Source organism: Nomascus leucogenys, chromosome 22a (assembly GCF_006542625.1).
Source record: "Nomascus leucogenys isolate Asia chromosome 22a, Asia_NLE_v1, whole genome shotgun sequence".
Lineage (NCBI taxonomy): Eukaryota > Metazoa > Chordata > Mammalia > Primates > Hylobatidae > Nomascus > Nomascus leucogenys.
Window position 1 is genome coordinate 15001717 of NC_044402.1, and position 27576 is coordinate 15029292.

Genomic DNA, 27576 nt, shown 5'->3' on the forward strand with positions numbered 1-27576 from the left:
CTGCCCGCTTTGGCCTCCCAAAATGCTGGGATTACAGGTGTGAGTCACTGTGCCTGGCCTAAGCCTCACCTTTATCTGCAAGGTTGTTTTGTGGAGTAAATGAGACAGTGCAGTTTCCGGCACCAGCATTATTTGAAAGCAGCCTGACTGAGTCAGGAGTCTTGTGTGTGGAAGTAGGATAGAAAGGTTCAGATGCTCGGTTTCTTTGCAAAGGTTGCAGGGGGCAGGTGGGCTGATAACAGCAGCAGTGATAGTGGATGTAGCAAGCCCTGCAGCGGGGAGATGGGGTTCTGGTTGTACTGATTGTGACTCAGGCCCAAAGCTAAAGCAGCGCGGTGTTGGCTGGGTCACAGAACGAGGCAGTGCAGAACACGGGCTTCAGCCCACGGCTGCCAGACTCCACAGTCCTCCTCCTTCAGCCGTTCATTCAGTGCTTTGGCGAGCCCAGCACAGAATGTGGGGGTGCTATGTGTGTAGTGGGAATGCAGACAGGAATGTGACCACTAGACTCTCAGCCCCGGGAGGGCAGGGCTTTGTTCATTGCTGTATCCCAACCACCAGTAACAGTGTCTGGCATACAGTTGGTGCTCAATTAATTATTCAATGAAACGGAATTGTTGACTTTTTTTTGTGTTCCTGTCAAGTACTTCCAGGAACAGAGAAGAAACTCTTAAGTTTTTTCTTTCTCATCTGATCAAATCTTTGCATGTCAGCTGCTTATCCTGCAAGGTTAAGCAGTCCCTTCCAGAGGCAAAGGCCACAGCCCCACCTTCCGGCGGGGGGGGGGGGGGATCAAGGAGGCCAAGTGCCCCGGGGCATTGAGCCATGCCCGCTGCAGGGCTCACAGGAGTGGCTCCGATGAGCTGAGGCAGGGCACGGACCCCCTGCAGGGCGGCTAATTCCCCATATCTCTTTGATGAGAGTCTCACTAGTGGTCTCTGTTCCGCTTCAGGCTTTATCTCTATACAAGTCGTTGGGAGCTGGTTACTGCAGCCTCACTTAAACCCCAAATAATGCCCGAGGGAAAAGCGAAGCCAGGTCTGGGTACTGTTGAGTCCCTCCTTACCCCTGTTCCAACCTTGCAGGTAGAGGTGGGGCTTAGGCTGGCGCGGTGGCCCATGCCTACAATCCCAGCAGTTTGGGAGGCCAAGGTGGGTGGATCCCCTGAGGTGAGGATTTCGACACCAGCCCAGCCACATGGTGAAACCCTGTCTCTACTAAAAGTACAAAAAAATTAGCCGGGCGTTGTGGTACACGCCTGTAATCGCAGCTACGCGGGAGGCTGAGGCAGGAGAACAGGAGAATTGCCTGAACCCGGGAGGTGGAGGTTGCATTGAGCCGAGATCGCACCACTGCACACTACCCTGGGTGACAGAACAAGACTTTGTCTCCAAGAAAAAAAAAATAAACAAAGAAAATTATTAAAAGAACACCTTGGCCTCTGCCCTTGAGGAATTTACTTAGATTCATTACTCATCAAACTCTTACTGAACACCTACTGTGTGCCAGCCACTGGCCTGAGGCCCTGGACTGATGTCTAAGATGCACCTGGAACTCTTAGCAGACCCGGGCAGGTGCTCAGGGCCAGGAGTGGCTGTGGGCGTCCACCTGAGACCTGGTCCCACACCGAAGACTGTTGGTGTCATCTCCAGGGTGGCTGTGTGGCCCTGCCTGCCTGGGGCTCCGGGTGAGTCCTGGCTTGCTGGTGGGGCTGACGGAATGCCCACGACCTTCCCTTCCTGTGGCTTTTGTGGACCTGCATGGTGGACACTTGCTGAGCAGCCTTCCCCAGGGAGGGGTTCAGGTCGCTTCCACCGCCCCTCTGTGGTCCTCATCTCTCCGCAAATGCAGATGGGCTCAGCCCTTTTGCCGTGAGGCCTGGTTCCCTTGAGGAACTGCCCCCCGCCCCCGGCCCTTGCAGGCCTGAAGCCTAACAGGAAGCAGTGTTTTCTCTGAAGTGAGCTAGCCCCAGTGAGCGTCCAGTTGACCAGGTGCCAAGCCCTGGGACCCACAGTAAATGCTGCCTACCAGGCCAAGGGAGGTGAGTCGCCACTGAGTCTCAGGCCCTGAGGCCTGGGGAGGTGGTCTCTGAGACCCTTTGCAGCTGGCTTGCAGCCTGTGGCACCCCTTCCTGGCCTCTGCTCCACCGCACTCACAACCGTGCTGAGCCTCCTTTCCGCCTGGAATCACACTTGGGAAACTCCTGCCATGCTTGGAGAAGTCCCTCAGGCCCGGCCCAGATCTCACTTGCTCTGGACACTCCTCTCAGCGTCTCGGGGGCCTCTCCACACCACCAGGCCAGGACTCAGTGCCACTTGTCCGCCCACAGACCTGCAGCCTTGAGGCTTCAGCTCTTTCTTTTCTTTTTTTTTTTTTTGAGACGGAGTCTCGCTCTGTCACCCAGGCTGGAGTGCAGTGGTGATCTTGGCTCACTGCAAGCTCCGCCTCCTGGGTTCACGCCATTCTCCTGCCTCAGCCTCCCGAGTAGCTGGCACTACAGGCGCCCACCACCATGCCCGGCTAATTTTTTGTATTTTTAGTAGAGATGGGGTTTCACCGTGTTAGCCAGGATGGTCTCGATCTCCTGACCTCATGATCTGCCCGCTTCGGCCTTCCAAAGTGCTGGGATTACAGGCGTGAGCCACAACGCCCGGCCACAGCTCTTTCTTTTGGCTCTCTGCGAGGGTGTTGAACTCGCCTGTGTGGAGCTGGCTTCCTGAGAGGCCATTTCCAAGCCCTCTGGGCCGGCCTGATAACATCCCCCTGCCTGGTAGAGTCACTTCCTGCCCTGCTGGGCTCCGGGGACAGGCCAAACCAGCTCTACGCTAATGACTTTCAGGTTACCTTTTCTTGTATCAGGCTTCTCTAGGAATTTTGTGTGTGTGTGTGTGACCAGCGTACTCATCTCTTCTGCCAGTGTAGCGGAAGGATTGTCTTCTCTTCCCACACTTTACTCTCCCATCCAGTTCTTCTAGCCTCTGCGCTGTGTGTGTAGATGTGGGGGGAGGCTTGGCACAAAGCCTGGTCTCTGACTACCAAGATTTTCCCAGAATATTGTTTCTGCCAACTTCTTCTGGGCCCCTTCATCTTTGCCTTTTGCCATCTTTGCTTTTCAGTCAAGAGTTCCAAATAGCCAGGCCCTCTGAACTGGGCCACAGTTTAAACCAAGAGAGTTATGGGAGTTGGGAGGAACCAGCGGGAGCCCTGTGGTGGGAACGGGAAGGTCTGGATTCTGGCCCACAGTCATGGCCAGACTGTGTCCCAGGCACCCCGAGGGACAACCCGCTTGGTTGGGCTCCGTCTGTGAAGGGGAGATATATTGATTGGTTGATTCCAGAAATATTTATGGAGCCCCTCCTGTGGCCCAAGCACTGCAGCTAGAACATAAGTATAAGGGGATAGATGGAGGTAGGGGCTAGGTGGTAAGTTACAAGGATTTTGGCCTTCACTTGGGGGGAGAGTGGAACCACTGGAGGGTTTAGAGGGGAGGGGTGACCTGGTATGGCTTACATGGGGTCAACTCATTCATATTTTCTTTTTTTTGAGTCAGAGTCTCGCTCTGTCACCCAGGCTGGAGTGCAGTGGTGTGATCTCAGCTCACTGCAACTTCTGCCTCCTGGTTTCAAGCGATTCTCCTGCCTCAGCCTCCCCAGTAGCTGGGATTACAGGTGTGTGCCACCACATTCAGCTAATTTTTTGTATTTTTTTTTTTTTTTAGCAGAGACGGGGTTTCATCATGTTGGCCAGGCTGGTCTCGAACTCCTGACCTTAGGTGATCCGCCTGCCTTGGCCTCCCAAAGTGCTGGGATTACAGGCGTGAGCCACTGCACCCGGCCTCATCCATGTTTTCTAGGAGAGGTGTGTGCCCTTCTCTTCTAACCCCGCTGCTTGACAGCATCCCTGCCCTGTTATACCTGGCTCTCTGCCTCTCCACACCTGCACCTACGCAGCTGTGTCCCTGGGGAGTACCCGTCAACCCTGTTGACCACTTGCAAATGGTGACCAAAGACCTGGAGGAGCACCGCCGCTCTTCAGTAGGTCAGATTCCCATGCTCCAAAGTGTCTGTTCCATGTGCTTCTCCCTCCCTTCCTTTGAAAGCCACCCTTTCACGCCTAGCTCATGACCTTGCCTCATACTTTACCGAGGAAATAAAAGCAATTAGGAAACTCCCTTGTTTCATGCCACTAACTCGACCAGCTTTCCCCTCTGTCACTGCTGGCGCCCTCTGTCACTGCTTGGAGCCCTCACTCCCTTCAGAGGCCAGCGGGTCCTTCACCTGTGCTCAGAATCCCTTCCATTCTCACCCTCTCAGGACCAGGCTGCCGCAGCCTTCACTTCTCTCCTGACCCTTCCCTTCAGCAGGCACAGGCACACTAGACTTCCCTGCTAAAGGCTCCCTGAACCCCCATCGCTGTCTAAGGACTGGCCCAGGCCCCGCCAACCCTTCCCTAGCAAACCCTCAGTCCAGTGAGTTAGGCTCGTACCCTGCAGTCCCCTGAGATGCCTCACGTCGAGGCTGCCCACTGATGTGGCCCGTGTGCTGCCAGGTCTAATGGCTAGTCTGTGATCTTACACTTGATGTTCCAGCTGCTTTCTTTTTTTTTTTTTTCTTCCTGAGATGGAGTTTTCGCTCTTGTTGTCTAGGCTAGAGTGCAATGGTACGATCTCGGCTCACTGCAACCTCCACCTCCAGGGTTCAAGCAATTCTCCTGCCTCAGCCTCCTGAGTAGCTGGGATTACAGGCGCCCGCCACCATGCCCAGCTAAATTTTGTATTTTTAGTAGACACGGGGTTTCACCATGTTGGCCAGGCTGGTCTCGAGCTCCTAACCTCAGGTGATCCACCCGCCTCGGCCTCCCAAAGTGCTGGGATTACAGGCGTGAGCCACCGTGCCCGGCGCTCCAGCAGCTTTCAATGCACTCAAATACCCCTCTTTCCAGAAACCCTTCCTAATCTTGGTTTCAGTAGCAGACATGGTCGCGGTTTCTCTTCCCAAGTCCTTCCCACTCAGTCCTCCAGCTTTGATCTGGACTTAATTTCTCTGCTTGGATATTGAATGCTGTCTCACATTTCACTTGGCTCAAACAGAGCTCTTGGTTTTATTCCTCCTCGCCTCAGTAAATGGTAAAATGGCTCCACTCTCCACTCCACTGTGCTATCTCAAATCGAGGATTTATCTTCAACCCCTCTCCTTTCCTTATCTTGTGTGCTCATTTCCTGTGGCTGATGTAACAAATTATCGCTCATTTGCTGGCTTCAGACAATGCAGATGTCTTCTCTTAGCGTTCTGGAGGTCAGAGTCAGAAATGGGTCTCACTGGGCGAAGTTCAAGTGTCAGTGGTTTCGTGTTCCTTCTGGGGACTCTTGGGAAGGACCTGTGTTTGTGCCTTTTCCAGCTTCTAGAGGCCACCGGCACTGCAGTTATGCAGTGCCATCTTTTTTTTTTTTTTTTTGATAGAGTCTTGCTCTGTCTCCCAAGCTGGAGTGCAGTGGTATGATCATGGCTCACTGCAGCCTCGACCTCCCGGGCTCAAGTGATCCTCCTGCCTCAGCCTCCCCTGTAGCTTGGACTACAGGCATGCACCACAAAGCCTAGCTAATTTTAAAAATTTGTATAGAGACGAGGTCTCACTATGTATGCACCATAACTCATTTAACAGGTCTCCTGTCAAGGACCGTATATCCTGGTCTCAAACTCCTGGGCACAAGAAATCCTCCTGCCTCAGCCTCCCAAAGTTCTAGGATTATAGGTGTGAGCCATCGTGCCCGGCCACCTTCCTCCTTCTTTAAAGCCAGAGGTTTAGTGTCCTCTAGTCGTTCTCCCTACTTCCGTCCTGACATCTCCTTGGACTCTGACCTTCTAACTTCCCTCTTCTAAGGACCCAGTGGGCCCACCCAAATAATCCAGGATAATTCTCCTATCTCAAGATCCTTAATTACATCTGCAAAGTTCCTTTTGCCATGTAAAACAACATATCCACAGGTTTCAGAGATGAGGACGTGGACATGTCTGGGGGCCATTATTCTGTCTGCCACACTTCCAGTTTAATCCATTAGTAAGTCTTGTTTTCTTTCACCTTCAAATGATGTCCCCACTCAGTCTATTTCTCTCTTTCTGCATATTTCTCACCTCGTCCTGCCCAAGTCACCATCACCTCTCACTTGACTACTACAGTAACCTCCTAACCATTTGTAGCCTTGCCTCCAGCCCCACCCTGGGTCCATTCTCCACAGGGCTGACAGAGGCATCTTTTAAAAACTTAAATCAGGCCGGGCGCGGTGGCTCACGCCTGTAATCCCAGCACTTTGGGAGGACGAGGTGGGTGGATCACGAGGTCAGGAGACCATCCTGGCTAACACAGTGAAACCCTGACTCTACTAAAAATACCAAAAATTAGCCGGGCGTGGCGGCGGGTGCCTGTAGTCCCAGCTACTTGGGAGGCTGAGGCAGGAGAATGGCATGAACCCAGGAGGCAGAGGTTGCAGTAAGCCAAAATCGCGCCACTGCACCCCAGCCTGGGCGACAGAGCGAGACTCCGTCTCGAAAAAAAAAAAAAAAACAACTTAGAGCATTTCATCTCCCTGCTTAAAAACCTTCAGACTCCCAATTGCACTTCACATGAATGCCAGACCCCTTGCCACAGTCTGTGCTTACCTACCCCTCTGTCTATCTCCACCCCAACGCCCTTCCTTCCACCCAGCCACATGGGCCTTTCTGCTGTTCCTGGAACACACCAGCTCTGTTCCCACCTTGGGGCCTTTCCAGGAGCTGCTCCCTCTCCTGGAATGCTCTTCCCTCAGATCTGGGCATGACTGACTCCATCTCCTCATTGAAGTCTTGGATGCCCTGCCCTTGAGTCTTTCCCTGATCTGACCATCCAGTCCACAGTAGCCCCAGTCACCCTCTTTTAATTCTCTGCACAGCTCTTACCACTGTCTGGCCCTTTTCTGGTTTATCTCTTTGTCTTCCCTGTCTAGAGTGTAAGGTCCTTGAGGGTAGAGACCCACTAGGTCCCGTTCATAGCTGTAAGTCCTTGGTGCTGGCAGTTGCTGAATGAATGGGGGTGATGTGCAAAGTGCCACCAGGACCCTCATAGCCCAGGCCGAGGGAGCAAGGGAGGCTGCTCCAAGCTGACCTGAAATGTGTCTTAAAGGATGCCTGGGATTTTGGCAGGAGAAGGGAGGGAGGGCATGACATGTCCAAGCACCCTTGGGTGAGTCAGATGGCCATGGCCTTGGAAAGATGCTGAGGACCTGGAGCACGGGTGCGTGAGGCTAGAGGCCCAGGGAGAGTGGGAGATGGGCTCTCGGTAGTGATCGTAGATGTAAAACTCCTTCCTTGGCTCTGAGATGATGGACTGAGCCAGGGGAACCCCTCTGGGGCAGCCAGAATAGCCACTCTAGACCAAGAGCACACAGTGACATGGGTCATCTTTCTTCTTTTTAAATTATCTGGTTCATGTTTTTTGTAGGTAATGAATGTACATGATAGTAAAAATCGAATTATAGGGTATATGGTGAAAAACAGCCTCCTACATCATGTCCATGTCCTCTTGCTCCCTTCCATAGGAACAGCCACTCTTTAGACTTCCAGGGGCTCCTTTAGGAAGTATTCTGAATATCTGCACATTTATAAGAAAACATGTTATTGGTTTTTTTTTTTTTTTTGAGATGGAATCTCACTCTGTTGCCCAGACTGGAGTGTAGTGGCATGATCTCAGCTCACTGCAACCTCTGCCTCCCAGGTTCAAGCAATTCTCCTGCCTCAGCCTCTTGAGTAGCTGGGATTACAGGCGCCTGCCACCATACCAGCTAACTTTTGTATTTTTAGTAGAAACGGGGTTTTGCCATGTTGGCCAGGCTGGTCTCGAACTCCTGACCTCAGGTGAGTGTTGGGATTACAAGTGTGAGCCACCTCGTCTGGCCTATTGTTTTTTACACACAATAGTGACTATATACCCTCTTTTGTATCTTGCTTTTTTCAACTCTCTATCTTTGTGATTGTTAGCTATTGCTGTATAACAAACCATCCCAAAGCTTAGTGCCTTAAAGCAATCACCTTTTATTATTTCTCGTGATCCTGGGCTTGCCAGGGCTCGCTTATCCATCAGTGGCCTGCTATGGGTCAGCCCGGTGACTTTGCTGCTCTTGGCTGGGCTCTCTTACGCTTGTGGAGTCTTGCCTAGACAGCTCAGCTCTGCGCCACGTGGCCTTTTATCGTTCAGCAGGTTGGCCTGGGCTAGGTACGGGCTGGCCTAGGCACGTTCTCGTGTCGTGGTGGGCACAGAGAAGCAAGAGGGAAAAAGTGACTAAGCCCTTTTCTAAGCCTCTGCGTGCATTAACATTTCCACTGTTCCATCAGTCAGAGCAAGCCCTGGGGTCAAGCCCAGGGTCAGTGCAAGAGGCCACAGAGCATGGGATTCAGGAAGCATGAAGACACGGTCTTTCGTACAGCCAGGCCACCACGGAGTCGTATGGAGATCTGCTCCGTGTGTTTATGGGTGCACCGTCCTGCTGCATGGGGTGCACCACAACTCAGTTAACAGGTCTCATGTCAAGGACCTTATAGGTTGTTTCGTATCTTTTGCTATTACCAGTAGGGCTGTATGTAGTAAACATCCCTATCTGTACATCTTTGTGCTGAAGAGTGCATATATCTGTGGGATAACTACCTAAAACTGGAATTTCTGGGTCAGCTGGTATGGGAGTGTGTCAGTTGCTTTGTGGCAATTGCTACATTGCCCCCTGGAGACACTCATGCTAATTTATACCCCCACCAGCATGACACAGCAGTGTCTGTTTTCCTGTTAGCACTCTGGAGGCAGGGGGATCACAAGTACTGCAAATGCTGGGTTACCCGGGATTACAGGAAGCCCAGTAAACGAGGGGCTGGAGTTCACTCAGGTCATTCTGAGGCTTTTTTTTTCTTTAGACTAAGTCCCATTCTGTCGCCCAGGCTGGAGTACAGTGGAGTGATCTCGGCTCACTGCAACCTCTGCCTCCCAGGTTCAAGTGATTCTCCTGCCTTAGCCTCCCGAGTAGCTGGGATTAACAGGTATGTGCCACCATGCCCAGATAATTTTTGTATTTTTTTTAGTAGAGATGGGGTTTCACCATATTGGCTAGGCTGGTCTCGAACTCCTGACCTCATGATCCACCCACCTTGGCCCCCCAAAGTGCTGGGATTACAGGCGTGAGCCACTGCACCCGGCCTTCTGAGCCTTAAGAAATGGAGAACCTGGGTCAGGCAAGTTGGCTTGTGCTTGTAATCCCAGCACTTTGGGAGGCCAAGGCGGGCAGATCACTTGACACCAGGAGTTCCAGACCAGCTTGGCCAACATGGGAAAACATTGTCTCTACTAAAATACAAAAATTAGCCTGGTGTGGTGGTGTGCGCCTGTAATCCCAGCTACTCAGGAGGCTGAGGCAGGAGAATTGCTTGAGCCTGGGAGTCAGAGGTTGCAACGGGCTGAGATTGTGCCACTGCACTCCAGCCTGGGTGACACAGCGAGACTCTGTCTCAAAAAAAAAAAAGAAAAAGAAAGAAAAAAAAAAGAAATGGAGAACCTGGCTGTGTTTTGGGGCAACAAAGGGGACACTGAGGAGCCAGCTCCTCCCTGAATAGCGGTGTGTTTCTTCCTCCTGGATCCCAGCTGCAGCAGGAATGGTTTGAATAGATCTAAATGCTTCTCTAGCGACACAGAAATCGAGTTGTTGAGAATTTTTTGTGTTGATGTCAAGTACTCCCAGGAATAGAGAAGAGTCTTTTTTTCTTCCTCATCTGATCAAATCTCTGCATGTCAGCTGCTTATCCTGCAAAGGAGGAACTAGGAGGAAGGGCAGTCCCTTCCAGAGGCAAAGGCCACAGCCCCACCTTCCCCTGGGTGGGGGATCAAGGAGGCCAAGTGCCCCTGGGCATGGAGCTGTGCCAGCCACAGGGCTCCGGGGACTGGCTCTGTTGTGCTGAGGCAGGGCACGGATCCCCTGCAGGGTGGCTCATTCCCCATATCTCCTTGGTGAGGGTCTCACTAGTGGTCTCTCTTCGGCTTCAGGCTTTATCCCTATATAAGCCATTGGGGAGCTAGTTACTGCAGCCTCACTTCACCCCCAAATAATGCCCAAGAGAAAAGCGAAGCCAGCCCTGGGTACCCTTGAGTCCCTCCTTAGCCCTGTCCCCTGAGAATCCTAGCAAGTGAAGGAGAGGGACTTCAAAACTGTCCATCCAGCCTCTGCCCCAGGGGGGTTAAGTGGGCCGGGGTCACCCAGCTGGTTGGGAGGGAAGCTGGGCCCCTTCCGGAGGCTGATGGCGTAGTTTGTGCACGGCGTGCTGGAGAGAGTGTAGGGAGACTGCCTGGGTTCAAACCCAGCTCCAGGATGAACCAGCTCTGTGGCCTTAGGGATGATGCTGCTCCCTTCTCCTGCCTGCTTCCCTGTTTGTGAGATGGAGGTGATAATAGCATCCTAGTATTGTTTCCAGGACTATTAGGATCGGGGAAACTGCTCATCACACTGCATGGCACTTAGTATGAGCTCAGTTCTGCTGGGCTGTTAATGACTCACACAGCATTCATATCCTCCTGCTACGTTGCAGGCCTGTTGAACACAGAGCTTGTGTCTCCTAGAGCTTTCTGGCCCCACAAGATCCAACATAACTATTCTGGGAAATAGTCAATCCTAAATGGATGGTAATAACAGTAGCTAATATTTATTCACCACTTACTTCAGACTATATGCGTTACATATTATCTCTAATCCTCACGACACCCAAATGAGAAAACTAAGGCTCAGAGAGGTTAAGTGTCTTGCCCAGTGCCGCACAGCTAGCGAGCAAGGGAGGTGGGATTTAAGCCCAGGGCTGCCGGAGGCCAAAGCTCTTTCCCCTGCATTGCACTACCTGTGGCCTCTCCTTTCTGTAAACTGCACTTCTGGCCCCACTTTGCAGTCCGGCTGCTCCACGACCAGCTGTGTGCCACGCTCTGCCTGGTGAGTGTGTAGGCACATGGGGGATTTAAGCCTTTCCTGCGCACAATTCTGATATAAGGTCCCCGCTTCTGTGTTGCACCTGGAAGCTCTGAAGGCCATAGTGGGCTCACCTTGTTTGTTACCCAGCTCTCAGGGGTCACTGTTCTTTGTTGCCTGATGCCCGATGTCTTGAAAACATTTTTTTTTGTCTTGTTTTTGTGGTTGTCTCAGATGGGATAGTAAATTTGGTCCCTATTACTCTTTCTTGGCTGGAAGTAAAAGTCTATCTTTAATGTTTTGATCTTGTTTTATATTTAATTCTTTAATCTATCTGGAATTAATTTTCTTGTATGCCCTGGAGTGCCTTTTTTCCCTCTTGTCACACTGTCCTACCTTGCAGCTGGACACGTTATTAGGTAATAAATGTTGGTTAGGTGATGTCTTTTCTTGCTAGTGGGTTCTGAATTGGGAGCCCACGAGGTCCCTGACAAGGGCAGGCAGTGCTCATGGAGTGTTGATCACACCACCCAGTGCCCCTCTATCATTTAGGACTGAATTATGCAGCCTCTGGATGATTTCTTTGGCCTGACTCTTGATGTTTTTAATATCTCTGCCCTCCTGATTGGGAGAGTGAGTGGCAGGGAATTCACCTTTTTTGAGGGAAGCAAAGAAAACGTAATTTGTCTGAGAGATTAACTTAGGGCCTGGACATTTGAAAAATTTCAGAAATTGTTTTGCAGCCACCATGCTCAATTTCAAATGAGATTGTAGCCTCTCTGCCCGGAGCAGGCAGCTCCTTTTGGAACTGAGGAGCTGATACTTACCTGCCTAGCACGAAACTCCCCTGACGGTTCCCCCTTTCTCTCTTTATTAGTCTATTCTTACACTGCTATAAAGAAATATCCAGCTAGGGCTGGGTGCGGTGGCTCACTCCTGTAATCCCAGCACTTTGGGAGGCTGTGGCGGGTAGATCACGAGGTGAAGACACCGTGATGAAATCTTGAAACCCCATCTCTACCAAAAATACAAAAAGTTAGCTGGGCGTGGTGGCAGGCGCCTGTAGTCTCAGCTACTTGGGAGGCTGAGGCAGGAGAATCACTTGAACCCAGGATGTGGAGGTTGCCGTGAGCCGAGATTGCCCCACTGCACTCCAGCCTGGCGACAGAGTGAGACTCCATCTCAAAAAAAAAAAAAAAAAAAAAAAAAAAATACCCAGCCAGGTGCAGTGGCTCACACTTGTAATCCCAGCACTTTGGGAGGCCAAGGTAGGTGGATCACTTGAGGCCAGGAGTTTGAGACCAGCCTGGCCAACATGGTGAAACCCTGTCTCTACTAAAAATACAAAAACTAGCCAGGTATGGTGGTGCGTGCCTGTAATCCCAGCTACTCAGGAGGCTGAGGCATGAGACTTGCTTGAACCTGGGAGGTGGAGGTTGTAGTGAGTCGAGAGGTGCCACTGCACTCCAGCCTGGGTGATAGAATAAGACTGTTTCGAAAAAACAAACAAACAAACAAAAGAAATACCTGAGACTGGGTAATTTATAAAGGAAAGAGGTTTTTGTTTGTTTGTTTGTTTGTTTTGAGACAGAGTCTTGCTCTTTCGCCAAGGCTGGAGTGCAATGGCACAATCTCAGCTCACTATAACCTCTGCCTCCTGGGTTCAAGTGATTCTCCCTGCCTCAGCCTCCCGAGTAGCTGGGATTACAGGCGCCCGCCACCACGCCTGGCTAATTTTTGTATTTTTAGTAGGGATGGGGTTTTGCCATGTTGGCCAAGCTGGTCTCGAACTCCTGACCTTAGGTGATCCGCCCACCTTGGCCTCCCAAAGTGCTGGGATTACAGGCATGAGCCGCTGTGCCTGGCCAGGAAAGAGATTTAATTTACTCACAGTTCCACATGGCTGGGGAGGTCTCAGGAAACTCACAATCATGGTGGAAGGTAAACGGGAAGCAAGGACTTTCTTCAGAAGGCAGCAGGCAAGAGAGAGAAAAAGCACAGGGGAAATGGCCATTTATAAAACCATCAGGTCTCGTGAGAACAGAGTATCATGAGAACAGCATGGGGGAACTGCCTCATGATCCAATCACCTCCTACCAGGTCCCTCCCTTGACAGGTGGGGATTACAATTTGAGATGAGATTTAGGTGGGGACACAGAACCAAACCATATTACCCTCCCAGTACTTCATGGTTTGGTTCTAACAAACGACTTGTAATTCCCCAAACGAGTAGGGCATGCCATACCTTTGCATATTCAATTCCTTATGTCTGCAATGCTTTTCCCCACATTTTCCATCTTGCAAATGTGTAACATCACATTCTTGGTGCAGCTTTGTCTCCTCTCCTACCCCCATCCAATACTGTACACATCTTCATTAGAGCCTGTATTAATGTTGAATGGTCTTGAGAGACTGGGGCGCCGTGAGGGAAGGGACTGTGTCTCCTAATTCTGAGGAAAAACTTTTTTTCTCCTTTGATCATTTTCCTGCACTGTGCTCTCCCAGTTGCTGCTTCTGTTGTTGTTGTTGAGACAGAGTCTTGCTCTGCCACCCAGGCTGGAGTGCAGTGGCACAATCTCGGCTCACTGCAACCTCTGCATCCCAGTTTCAAGTGATTCTCCTGCCTCAGCCTCCCGAGTAGCTGGGATTACAGGCGTGCACCACCATGCCCGGCTAATTTTTGTATTTTTAGTAGGGACAGGGTTTCTCCATATTGGCCAGGCTCGTCTTGAACTCCTGACCTCAAGTGATCCGCCTGCCTTGGCCTCCCAAAGTGCTGAGATTACAGGCGTGAGCCACCGCACCCTGCCCCCAGTTGCTGTTGATGGAACTGAGCGCTCTCCACATCTTGGCATCACGACCCTGGCGCATTCCCCCAGCATTAGGATATCAGAGAAACACAAAGGCCCTGAATCCGCATAGCACTTGGATAGCAGTTTTTACACCTCTCTGCAACTATGAAACCCATTGTTTAAATGAAAATTTGGCAAGCCTGGGATGTAAAACCAAAGCAGCAGGAGAAGTGCAGGGTCTGTGGATTCTGCAAAGGCCCTCAGTTGGGTTCTAGGAATTCTGTCTGGAGACCAGTAAACTTGAGGACTTGAGGTTGATGCCGTGTTTCCAGATAGGAGTTCTCAGCCTGAAGCTGGTTTCTTGTTTGGGAGATCTGGTTAAGATTCCGTTTTGGCCCCTGTAACAAAGGTCAGAATCACAGTGACTTAGAAAGTAGAACAGGATAGAAGTTCATGTTTCAATCTCACGTAAGCAGCCGGGGGCTCGGTGGCAGCTCCTGGTGTTGGGGATCTAGCAAGCCTCCTTGTGTGGTGCTGCTCTGCTCTGCTCATCCTCAATAGGTGGCTTCCGGCTTGTGGTCTCAGATGGGCGTGACATTTTCCATCAGCACTGCCAAAGTCCAGCCTGTGGGGGAGGGTGAACAGGGACTGGCGGGCAAGCCCATTCCCTCTAAAGGCCAAGCCCAGAAGCTGCATGCAACACCTCTGCTCCCGTCCCATCGTCATAACGTAGTCACGTGTCAGCATGTCGCCATCAGGGAGCCTGGGAAGTGTAGTCTTTAACTGGGCAGCCATGTGCTCTGATAAAACATGGGAATTTTAATACTAAAGGAAGAAAGGGAGAGTGAATATTCTGGGACAACAAGCAGACTCTGCCACAGGTAATGACCACCCTAACCCCGGGGAGGATGCAGATGCCTTCCCCATCATCTAATTAATTCACCATTTATTGAGCATGGACTCCATGCCAGATATTGTGCACAACACACAGGTTCTTCCTTTAGGCCTCCTCCTTACAGTCTAGAAGGGGCAGACAGATTGATAAACACCCAGGGTGCTCAGGGTTCCAGGGGCTGCTAGAGGTGGTTTGGGATGGGGCACCTGGAGGAGAGGTCCGCAGCGCTTGGAATATTTGTAGGTGTTTACTAAGTAGCGGTGAATGGTGTCCTCAGGATGCCAGAGCATTCCAGAGGGGTGGCACATATGACACTCGGCCAGGACCTGTTTTCCATTGCTGAGGGCTTTGGATGTCTTCCTGTGGTGGGGGTGCTGAGTCGGGAGGTCGGGAGGGGGAAGCATTGACGTCTGGGCGTTCTGATCCCAGCTTGATTCTCCAGCTTTCTACCCACATCCTATTCCCCTGCCACTTGGTTCTCTCCGCTTTCCTGGGCTCTGTGCTGTGGCTTTGGTTGTGCTGTTCCTTCAGCCTGGTTTGCCCTTCCCTCTGCTCTTTGCTAGCCCAGGTCCTACTCATCTTCTGAGGCCCAGCTGGGAGGTGTGTTCACTCTGGGCCATAGAGTTTTCCCGCTGAGAACTCAGTAGCTCTAGCCCACAGTCTGTAAATGGAATTGCGGCTCTGAGAGGGTAAGTCATGTGCCCCCACAGCTAGAGTAGGTAGCAGGGGTCCTGATCTCCCGTTGTTTCTGCTCCCTGGCTTGGAGATTCTGCCCAGAGGAGCCATTTTCAGATGCAGGGTCCCTGTGGCAGGGAGGCGAGGAGGGGTGGGGTCGCGAGGAGGGGCAGGGAGACAGGGGTCCTCTGCTCAGGCTGAAAGAGGCGCTTTCTTGGAATTGCTTCCCAGAATCAATGAGGTTAAATCATTGGGCCAAAGTCACTGAGTGACAAGCTTGGGTTTAAATCTAGGACTCTGAATCCCAAGTTCTATTTTATTTTACTTTTTGGAATTTTAAAATATATAGAAAAGAAGTTCTACATAGATGGATAATCTTACCACTCAGAAATAACCACTATTAATATCCTGGTATATATACTTCCAGTTTTTAAAGAAGAGACGGGGTTTCACCGTGTTAGCCAGGATGGTCTCGATCTCCTGACCTCATGATCCACCCACCCCGGCCTCCCAAAGTGCTGGGATTACAGCTGTGAGCCACTGCGCCCAGCTGACCTGATAGTATTTTGGTTATATTTAGTTAAATAAAATATGTTATTTAAATTAATTCCACTTTTTTTCTCTTGCGATGTTGTCCAGGCTGGTCTCAAACTGTTGGGCTCAAGTGATCCACCTGTCTAGGCCTCCTAAAGTGTTGAGATTATAGGCATGAGCCACCGAGCCCTGCCTTCTTTTCCTTTTTTAATATGGCTATTAAACTTTATAAATTAAGGCCAGGTATAGTGGCTCATGCCTGTAATCCCAGCACTTGGGGAGGCCAAGGCGGGCGGATCACCTGAGGTCAGGAGTTCAAGACCAGCCTGGCCAACATGGCGAAATTCCATCTCTACTAAAAATACAAAATTAGCTGGGCATGGTGGTGGGTGCCTGTAATCCCAGCTACTCTGGAGGCTGAGGCAGGAGAATTGCTTGAACCCAGGCGAAGGTTGCAGTGAGCCGAGATCGTGCCATTGCACTCCAGCCTGGGCGATAAGAGCGAAACTCTGTCTCAAGAAAAACAAAACAAAACAAAACAAAATTTTTAAATTATATATGTGGCTTGCATATATTTCTATTGAACAGCACTGGTCTATTATTATAGTATTAATAAGTTTATTCATAAATATTAAAAGGAAAATGAACTTAGAGGAATTTTTTTTTGAGGCGGAGTCTCGCTCTGTCGCCAAGCTGGAGTGCAGTGGCACGATCTTGGCTCACTGCAACCTCTGCCTCCCAGGTTCAAGCGATTCTCCTGCCTCAGCCTCCCAGGTAGCTGGGATTACAGGTGCGCACCACCATGCACAGCTAATTTTTGTATTTTTAGTAGAGACAGAGTTTCACCATGTTTGCCAGGATGATCTCAATCTCTTGACCTTGTGATCCGCCCACCTTGGCCTCCCAAAGTGCTGGGATTACAGGTGTGAGCCACCACGCCCTGCCTAAAGGAATTTTTGAGCTCTAAATAAATGGTTCTTCATTATTTCCTGAGAGTTCACTAAAATTTAAACAAATTTTTGAAAAATAGTAAAAGATTAGATTGTTTTTTTTTTTTAAGAACACATGGTAGAGTGTTTTGAAAGCTAAAGGCATGACACTCTGAAGCTCCTCCCAATTTCGGATATATGATTGTTTTTGCAACGCATTGCTTTCTGACATTCATATTTTTTCTGTGGCTCTAATTCTTGTGGGCATTTAGTATTCTGTAAGAAACACTCAGGCTTTTGCCCACATGTCCTTCGTTCCTGAGTCCTGGGTTTCTTTATGAGCTGGGTTTCATTTCTTGAGAAGGGCTTGTGTGTCTGGGAGGAGGCTGCTTGTTGCCTTGGTGCCTGGCTGGTGTCTGGACCGGCCCCATGCCTTGGGGTCGCACTTTGTACCCCAGTATACTCTGTATGCACCACTTCATTGTCTTCTGGCATTGGATGCTGCTGTGGCCTTGCCTGATTTCCTCTTTTTTTTGAGTCAGAGTCCCACTCTGTCACCCAGGCTGGGGTGCAGTGACGCAATATTGGCTCACTGCAACTTCCACTCCCGGGTTCAAGTGGTTCTCCTGCCTCAGCCTCCCTAGTAGCTGGGATTACAGGCACACACCACCATGCCTGGCTAGTTTTTCTGTATTTTTAGTAGATACAGGGTTTCACCACATTGGCCAGGCTGGTCTCAAACTCCTGACCTCAGGTGATTCCCCCGCCTCAGCCTCCCAAAGTGTTGGGATTACAGGCATAAGCCACCATGCCTGGCCAGATTTGCTTTTTCTTCTTGGATGACTAATGAGTTCTTGAGTTCAGTAACTGAACTCAGCCCTGTTTTCGTGTTAATTGGCTCCTCCCAGGACTCTAGGTCTCATCTCTAAAAGGTTGTTTTAGGCTTCCCAGTACATAGACAGAGCACTGCTAAGACCTATAGATTCAGCAGTTTTGGGCCAACTTCTCAGAACGTGTGGAAAAGGCTTTTGTTTTAGCTCTTGACCTTTGGTGGACTTACCACCCAGAATCTTAGGGGGTCCTCGCTGATGACTTTTTGAATTAATTTTAGATTGCATATATAATAGGTAAATCTAGTCTTCTCTTTAGGACCAGGATGTTAAAGACAAAGCTAAAGTCCATTTTTGCCACCAACCCCAGTTGAGGTCCCCAGCACCTCAACTGTAACTACTATCATGGCCTTAAGATATGTCCTTCCAGACCTTTTAAAACTGATTTTATATTTTAATACAATTATGTTCTGTCCCATCCCAGAAAAATAGACCATGCTTAGGCTGGTGTATGAGTTGTTCTGGGTTTATTCAGAACAATCTGGGGGGTGGTGTGGATTCCAAAGAGCTGCTCCTGGAGTGAACTTTTCATTCGAATTAAGCCAATATAGACATCAACAAGTTATAACCATAAGTAGTATGCTCTCAGGAGTAAAAGCTTCATGTAAGCATTCCCAGATATCTGTATAGTTATGACTTTTAGACAGAAACAGATGAACACTCTGTTACTCTGCAAGAATACAGACTTGCATTCAGGTCATTTTGACACAGACTCATTTTAAGATCTGGCTGTACAGACATTCCAGCAGCTCCACAGAATACAGCACCAGAGCTGGGGATTTCATCACGTCTCTCTTGAAAATACATAACACTGGGGTTTGTGTGTGTTTTATAAAGATCATAATGAATACATCATAAGCCACCTTTGTTTTTTTCCTACTGAACTTGAACTCTCTCCATGTTAATGTGTATCTACCAGCAGCCAGGCGTGGTGGCTCATGCCTGTAATCCCAGCTCTTTTGGAGGTTGAGGTGGGCGGATCACCTGAGGTCAGGAGTTTGAGACCAGCCTGGCTAACATGGTGAAACCCTGTTTCTACTAAAAACACAAAAAATTAGTCGGGCGTGATGGCATGTGCCTGTAATCCCAGCTACTCGGGAAGCTGAGGCAGGAGAATCGCTTGAACCTGGGAGGTGGAGGTTGCGGTGAGCCGAGATCACTCCAGGCTGAGCAACAAGAGTGAAACTCCATCTCAAAAAAAAAAAGTATCTACTGGCAAATAAATGAGTGAGTGTTTGAGCCAACACCTATTTGAGTACATGCTACTGGAACATTCTTTAAATGAACTGAATTCACTATGAGGTGGTGCCCATTTAGACCCTGTGAAGGCTATGAAGTTCCAGAAGGGCCTTGCTGGGGGCCTGGAGCCTCGGAGTGTGGTGGTTCTGGGGTCCCTTGAGTGAGGGGGGGTCCTACATGCAGGCCATTCCTTGCTGCCACTCTGTTCTCACTTTGTTTGGCTTCTCACTTTGTTTTTGTAGATGACATGGCAGAACTTCTCCTCGGGGAGTCGAAGCTGGAGCAGTACCTGAAGGAACACCCCCTGAGGCAGGGGGCCAGTCCCCGAGGCCCCAAGCCCCAGCTGACTGAGGTCCGCAAGCATCTGACCGCCGCCCTGGACCGAGGGAACCTTAAGGTACCATGGGCCTCTGGGCTGAGGCGACACTTCCTTTGGACAGTGTGGGGTTGAGAAGGGTGCCCAGGGTTCAGCTGGGTGACGTTTGGAGCTCACCTGCACACCGCCATGGCTTGTCTTCTTAGAAGCGGGCCAGCTCCCAGTTGGGTGGATGTGCCAATCTGTAGGCTGGCTGACCACTGTGGGGGCTTCTGGCCAATAGGGTCTCTCTGATGAGAGTCTTCAATGACACGTCATCTGCACAATGCCACTTATCTCTCAGATGCTTGAACTAAAGCTGTCCAATATAACCCAGAGCTTAACCTGACATGTTACCCAGTTCTAGAAAAGAGAGAAGTTAATCAGAAGGGTGCTCAATGCACAGCTTCCTGCTCATCAGTGTAACAAGCCACTATGGCCCAGAGCTGTAGGAGGTTCCATACTGGTGCCAGCAGGCCTGGCGTCACAGTTGGGAGGGGGCCAGGAACTTCCCCGTGTCTCAGCAAGGACCTTCACCCTGTGGCACAGGGAATCTTAGGTGCTGCCCCTGTCTGTCCATTCTGTTTTCTGGTCTCATCACACCCAGGTTTCCTTTCCCTCTCACGTGGCTTTCCTTCCTTTCTTCTTGGACTCCTCATTCAGTTCCTTTTGCTTTTCATGGGAGTCATCTCCTCTTCCCACCCTGCCCTTCTGCCCCCCGGGTGGCTCACACTTTCTTGGCTCTAGATGCTTCCCCTAGTTCAGATGGCTGTCTGTGGCCTGCTCCATCCTGCCTGTCTTCCCCAGGATGTATTTCCCACTGAGGACAGTCTTTGGTGAACTTCTGGAGCTCTGATTTCCGTTTCCTTTTAACTTTGATGACTTCTTTCTCATTTTTCTTCTCTTCCTGTCTCGGAATCCTCTGAGGCTCCATTTTCGGTCTTTATTCTTGTTTGCATGTGCACGCTTCCCCCCAGGAAGCCATGCTTTCTTTGGCTTTACCTTTCATATCTGTACTGCAAACTCAAGCCTGCTCCCGACTTGCTGTGTGACTCCGGGGAGGTTACTCGCCTCTCTGCAGCTCAGTTTCTTTAGGTTTGAATGGAGTGGGCTTTTAAAGGGGTGAGCTTGGACCTTCCCGGCTCTAAGCCTGTGAGCTTTCAATTTGAGCTGTTCCTCTTCTTGGTCATCTGGCCACCTCCTTGGCCCTGCTGCAATGGAGGGCCTGGACAACCTTTGAGTAAGTTAGTATTGGTGCTGGTCAGTTGTGCAGCAACAGGCTTCTGGAAACCCTGATAGAGAGCTGCTTTCAAAATGGTCTCTGTGTATGTTATCTGCATGGACACAGCTCCAGGCCGCTAGGAGGTGGCTGGAGAGCATCACCTCAACATAGGGACCCCGCCCCAGGCCCCTAGGGGGTGGCCGGAGAGGTCACCTCAGCATATGGATCCCAGGTACTTAAGGACTCCCTGCTGCATTTGGCCTTCAAAAACCAGGTCTTCTCTTTCCCCATTCAGTTTCTCTGTAAGGGCCATGCCACACTTTGGTGTGTGGCAGATCACTTGAAGCCAGGAGTTCAATACCAGCCTGGCCAACATGGCGAAACCCTGTCTTCATCTCATATGTTCTTTTTTTTTTTGATACAGAGTCTCGCTCTGTCGCCCAGGCTGGAGTACAGTGACGCGATCTTGGCTCACTGCAAGCTCCGCCTCCCAGGTTCATGCCATTCTCTTGCCTCAGCCTCTCAAGTAGCTGGGACTACAGGCACCCGCCACCACGCCCGGCTAATTTTTTGTATTTTTAGTAGAGACAGGGTTTCACTGTGTTAGCCAGGATGATCTCGATCTCTTGACCTCGTGATCCGCCTGCCTCGGCCTCCCAAAGTGCTGGGATTACAGATGTGAGCCACCGCGCCCAGCCTCATCTCATATGTTCTTAACCAATGACATGATGACACAGGTGGACACGGGTAGGTCTTGATCTGGGGACACAGGTGGTAGGTCTTGATTAGCAGGAGAGGGTGGAGGGACAGCAGGCACATGGGCCACAGCTCACAGTGATGGCCAGCCAGACTCAAGTGTCCTGCTGGGAGGTGTGAGGGGAGATATCTGGCTAGTTTCTTTCCCCTGTCTACCCGCCCCCCAACTTCATCTTGAAAAATTCACCTTTCATTTCACCAGGTGCTGACAGGTTTTGCTTTCCATCCTCTACAACGCAGTGTGGTAGTAAACACATTGAATTTATTTTATTATTTATTTATTTGGTTTTTTTGAGACAGAGTGTTGTTCTGTCACCCACATGCCATCTCAGCTCACTGCAACCTCCACCTCCCAGGTTCAAGCAATTCTCCTGCCTCAGCTTCCCAAGTAGCTGTGACTACAGGTGCGTGCCGCCACACCTGGCTAATTTTTGTATTTTTAGTAAAGACGTGGTTTCACCATGTTGGCCAGGCTAGTCTCGAACTCCTGACCTCAGGTGACCCTCCTGCGTCAGCCTCTGAAAGTGCTGGGATTATAGGCCTGAGCCACTGCACCCAGCTGTTGAATTTAATTCAAGTTAAAATGCTTGAGTCTGAGTCCAGTTCTGGATTTATAAGCTGTGTGATCTTGGGACGTTACTTAACCTCTCTGAGCTTCATGTTTCTCAGCTGCAGGCCTACTTAACCCAGGATTGTTTTGAGGCTCAAATGGAGAAATTCTTTCAAAGCTGTATAGCACTAGATACACATCATATCTTGCTATGTTATTAGTTCTACCTAGAGAGTTTTTTTCTCCCATTGCTGTTTTTCACCTTCCTCTGTCTTATAAAGAATGTTCCAAAGCCACACATCTTTTGCATGGGTGTGCTGTCCTACTCACACTGACTAACGTGAAACTTTCTCTTTCCTTGAGCTTAAGTCCAGCTTGTCTTACGTGAATTGAGGCTGGGAAGACCAGAGCCAGCCAGGCATGTAGTGGGATGGAAGGAGTCCTGGACTAGGAGTCAGGACATCTGGCTTCTGATTCAAGGCAAGAAAATGCTCCTTATTGTGAGCAAGGTGGCCCCTGACACTGTGTTGGGGTTGTTCTCCCACTGCCCAGGCAGCCGAGGCGCCCTGGCCAAGCTGTTTCCTGTGCTTGGGTGGAGACTGGACTCGCCCAGGGAGGCTCTTCCAGTGTGTCCAAGCTGTGCCTCTGGGCTTGCAATTTTCTTCAAGCTTTTTCTCCACCTGGCTCTCCAGTTTGCTCTCGTTAACCATTTTTTTTTCCCTTTTGGTAAAATATACATAACATACAACCTAATGTTATAGCTCTTTGTAAGTGTACAGTGTAGGGGCATTAAGTATATTACCGTTGTCACTCAGCCGTCACCACCCTCCATCTCCAGGACTCTTTGCATCTTCCCAGACCGAACCTCTTGTGATGTGTCCATTAATGCTAACTCCTCATTCCCCCTCCTCTTTCCGTTCACCTTTAATCCAACGGTTCTCAGAGGCTAGAAGCCTGGGGAAGGAGGGAAGACTTCCCAGAATTACCTAGGAAATGTTTTCAAAATACCCAAGCCTGGCCTGTCCCCCACCTGGGTGGAGAACCCCTGTGGTGGATGCTTTTTTTTTTTGAGATAGAGTCTCGCTCTGTCATCCAGGCTAGACTGCAATGGCGTGATCTCGGCTCACTGCAACCTTTGCCTCCTGGGTTCAAGCGATTCTTGTGCCTCAGCCTCCTGAGTAGCTGGGATTATAGGTGTGCACCACCATGCCCTACTAATTTTTGTATTTTTAGTAGAGATGGGGTTTACCATGTTGGCCAGGCTGGTCGTGAACTTCTGGCATCAAGTGATCTGCCTGCCTCGGCCTCCCAAAGTGCTGGGATTATAGGTGTGAGCCACCGCACTCGGCCTGGATGCTTTTTTTCTCTTTTCTAAGTCTGCTTTGACTTCTCTGTCTCCAGATGTAATTCTAATTCCTCTGGTGCCTCTCTCTTGGGCCACCCATAAACACTTTTGCTCCTATCAGTCCTCCTTGCCCACTCCACCATCCTTTCCAATGCTGCCTGATGTCCCTCCCTCTTCCAAGAAATGCCTGGAAGCCGACCACGCTGGCTAAGATAGCTGCTATAACACACTGTACCTGGCTACCTGGCCATGTTGTCCACTCATCAAAGCTCTAGGTTACAGTATAAATAGTGCGGTTTCGTGGTGTGCTTCTGTAAGCAAAAACCTCAGCTTTGAACCGCTTGGGCTCTGAGGAGAAGGTCTGGCCACGGAAGATAAATCTGTTTCCTTATATAGGTGGCAGGGTGGCCTGTTCTCTCCCTAGGTGCTGGGGGACGGGTCAGGGAGGAGGGCAATGATGAGGCTTTGGGGAGAGGGGGACTGGCCAGGCCAGCCTTGCTGACTGGGAGGAAGGGGGGCCCACAGAGAACTTCCAGCTCTCAGTCTCTGGGGAGGGTACCAGGTCACCTCAGTTTAGAAACTTCAGTGGCTCAGTGAGAAACTTCACCCTGGAAAGCAAGCAAGTCCTGATCTTCGCATCCATTTGGGAAGGCTCTCCTTGGTTATTTGGATTACAGGGTTGTGGTGCGTCTCCAATGCCATGGCCAGACCCACCAGGATGTCTGGGCCGCTTCCTTTTCTGAGACAGGTGCTTGTATGTTTAACTTATGAAGCATTCCTTCCTTCCTTGGCCCAGCCGGCCCAGCCCAGCCACGGGCCTGATGAGGGAGAGCCGCAGGGTTTTGTTTTGGTTTGTTTTTTCCAACAGCTTTATTGAAGTGTAATTCACATACCATACAACTCACCCATTCAGAGTCCACTTCAGTGGTTTTTAGTATATTCATGAAGTTGTGCAACCATCACCACAATCAGTTCTAGAACATTTTCATCACCTCCCAAAGAAACCCCATCATCATCAGCAGCCACCTCCCATTCCTAGCCAAGACTAATCTGTTTTCTAACTCTAGACTTGACTACCCTGGACATTGCATACACGTGGAAGCATACAATATGTGGCCTTTTGTGACTGGATTTTTCACTTGGCATCATGTTTTCGGGGTTCGTCTATGTTGTGGCACATAACAGTACTTCATTCTTCACTACAGCTGAGCAATATTCCATTTTATGGCTAGCCCACATTTTGGTGGATGCTTGGGTTGTTTCCACTGTTTGGCTATGGTGGATAACACTGCTCAGAACATTCATGTCCAAGCTCTTGTGCGGGGAGCTGTGGGATTTTATGGCAGCAGCTGGACGGGCTCCGAGGGAGCATCATGCCTGATATTGTAGGAAAATGCTTTTCTTTCCTTTTCCTTCTAGTCAGAATTCCTACAAGAATCCAATCTGATCATGGCCAAGTTGAATTATGTGGAAGGTGATTATAAAGAAGCTCTGAACATTTACGCCCGGGTGGGCCTGGACGACCTGCCACTGACAGCTGCCCCGCCCTATAGGCTGCGGGTGATCGCAGAAGCCTACGCTACCAAAGGTGAGGCCCGTGCCTTCTAACACAGTGTCCCGTGGCCTGGAGCCAGCAGCGCCTCTTGGGAGCCGCCTGTTTGACCCCTGGCCCTTGGCTGGTGATGAACCTGGCAGTTCCCAGCAAGGCTGCTGGGGCTGCCCTGCAGCACGTGCTGGGTCATGCTAAGCCCAGCAGGGGTTTGTTCCTCTGAGCCAGTGGCCATCAGCTGTCACTGAAGGGGATGAAGGAAAAACATTTCAGCAAAGTTTCTTTCTTTCTTTCTTTTTTTTTGAGATGGAATTTTGCTCTTGTTGCCCAGGCTGGAGTGCAATGGTGTGATCTTGGCTCACTGCAACCTCCGCCTCCCAGGTTTAAGCGATTCTCCTGCCTCAACCTCCCGAGTAGCTGAGATTACAGGCATGCGCCACCACACCCAGCTAATTTTGTATTTTTAGTAGAGAGGGGGTTTCTCCATGTTGGTCAGGCTGGTCTCGAACTTCTGACGTCAGGTGATCCGCCCACCTCAGCCTCCCAAAGTGCTGGGATTACAGGCGTGAGCCACCGTGTCCAGCTTCAGCAAAGTTTCTTGATAAGTAATATGCAACTTCAGCGGGGGCCTTTCTTGGTAATTAAAATCCTGCACAGCATGTAGGGATTCATATCATATGGTCAGTTGGACACATGGCTGATGATGTTTTTATTCATTAATGCCACCTCTGGGTTGATTAAGGCTAATCGGTTGACACATAGCAATCACTAGTAATCAGTCCTCTCTTAGTTAACTGTGTACCTATTCAGAGACAAGAAGAACGTGTAAATATCTCACTGCCATGAAGCAGTTTGCACTCTAGTGTGAGATAATGCAATCTCACGGGAAGAAAAAGTATGGAAGCACAGGACACACAGACGATTGGAGCATTCCAAGCTGCCGCTTCCTCAATCTGTAATGGGCATAATCACACTCACTTCATGGGGCTATTAGGATGATTAAGTGAAATAATGTATGTAAAGCATTTAATGTAGTACCTGGAACATTGTAAATGCTGCATAAATGATATTTTAAAATCTTGACCAGGCACGGTAGCTCACACCTGTAATCCCAGCACTTTGGGGGGCCAAGGCGGGCGGATCACCTGAGGTCAGGAGTTCGAGACCAGCCTGGCCAACATGGCGAAACACCATCTCTACTAAAGGTACAAAAATTAGCCAGGTGTGGTGGCAGGTGCCTGTAATCCCAGCTAATCAGGAGGCTGAGGCAGGAGAACTGCTTGAACCCGGGAGGCAGAGGTTGCAGTGAGCCGAGATCACGCCATTGCACTCAAGCCTGGGCGACAAGAGTGACTCCATCTCAAAAAAATAAAAAATAAAATAAAATAAGAAATAAAACCTCAGCCCCAAACAGGGCAGCAAATGGTAAAAGCTAGGGATGGGTAATACGGAGAGGTCACTTCAGGCCAGCAGGGACAGGAAGGCTTCCTAGAGGAAGACGGACACTTTGAATGTGACTTCTTAAGGCCATGGCAATAAGTGGACTATCTGGAGTGGCTCCTGTCCTTCTGGCCATCTGCTGTTCAAACCATGTACCGTGACTGACTGTGGCTGGCAGAGGCCAGGGCCCTGGGTGACTCGTCCCTCCAGCACAGTCATGAGCTGGCCATTGTGTGCTGCCAGCACTTTCTGGCTGAGATGAGGGGGCTACAGGTGGTCCAGCCTGTCTGACTCAGTTGTCTTAGGCAGCGTTGAACAAAGACCCAGCCCGGGGCACACTTGTTAAGAGCTTTGTGATGGGGATGATGTATTCACCCAGTTCCCTGGGGACCCTTGAGTACTGCCAGGCTCCTCTAATTAATCTTCTAAATGTCCCCATGGGTTAGGAAAAAATGCCATTGCTCTCGACAGGGCACTCTGGCAGTTTAATGGGCATGCCCCTTTGAGGCTGCCTCTGGGGTCCTGACAGCATGTGGCTTTGTTTGCATCTGTCTGAGCTATGGGGAATACTGGGGTCTGTGCCACACGGCTATGCTTTTCTCTCCCTGGTGCTCACCCAGCTGCCTCACATGCCTCAGGAGCTGTGTGTATATGGCTAGCAACAGTATTCTGGAAGGACAGCAAAGCATCATCTGGCAATTTCCACCTGCCCAACTGCCCTGGGGCTGATGGGTTGTACCAGGAGTTGGCTTGCTATTTGGGGGTGGGAGGTGGCTTTGGGGCCTGCCCAGTACCCAGAGCCCACGTCCTAGGATTGGTTCTGAGATAGTTTAATGGAGGCAGGCTGTCTACAGGTGGCACTGTCAGCTCAGTCTTGTAGTTACCATGAAAGGTGGGCAAGGAGGACAGGCAACTTGGGCCCTGAGCCTGGCCCTGGGTGATATGTGGTCACCCTACCCATGAGGTTGTGACATTGGCTCTTGGGACACCTGCTGGCTCAAGGGAGACCTGGCTCTGGCTAGTTTCTGACTTCCGTGAGTGCAGGTAGAGTCACATATGTACCGGGAGAGGGAAGGGTCACTTCTGCCTAGAGGAAGTGGCCAGCAGCCTGGGGGCTCCAGGCCCTGGAGAGCCTGGTGGGCCAGGTGAGAGGCAGTGTAGAGGGACAGTTATGAGCACCTGCCCTGACCATCTGCCTGGGTCCCACTCTGTGTGTCACGTGCTGGCTCTGGGGCCTTGTGCAAGTTCCTTAGCCTCTCTCTACCCGTTTCCCCGCCCATCAAGCTCTCATTGGCTTGTCACGAGGACTGCATGACATAGCACACATAAAATGCTTCTACAGTGCCGGCACTTAGTGAGCGTGATGTAAATGTCAGATGAAGCCGAGTGTTGGGTGGGCCCTGAGGGACTAGAAGTGACTTGTACTAACAGGGCAATTGCGGGCC

The 27576-nt window shown here is 50.4% G+C and overlaps 1 protein-coding gene across 3 annotated transcripts in view; it reads left to right on the top strand.

The window, feature by feature from the left end:
• TTC7B (tetratricopeptide repeat domain 7B) overlaps positions 1 to 27576 on the top strand; it is a 276135-nt gene that overhangs the window by 9790 nt on the left and 238769 nt on the right. For 2 of the 3 annotated variants that reach the window (XM_030802485.1, XM_030802486.1), the window contains exons 2-3: positions 19157 to 19311; positions 24562 to 24730. In XM_030802485.1, the coding sequence (XP_030658345.1) occupies positions 19157 to 19311; positions 24562 to 24730 (324 nt within the window). The remainder of the gene's footprint in view (positions 1 to 19156; positions 19312 to 24561; positions 24731 to 27576) is intronic. The other variant, XM_030802487.1, reaches the window with a different exon arrangement.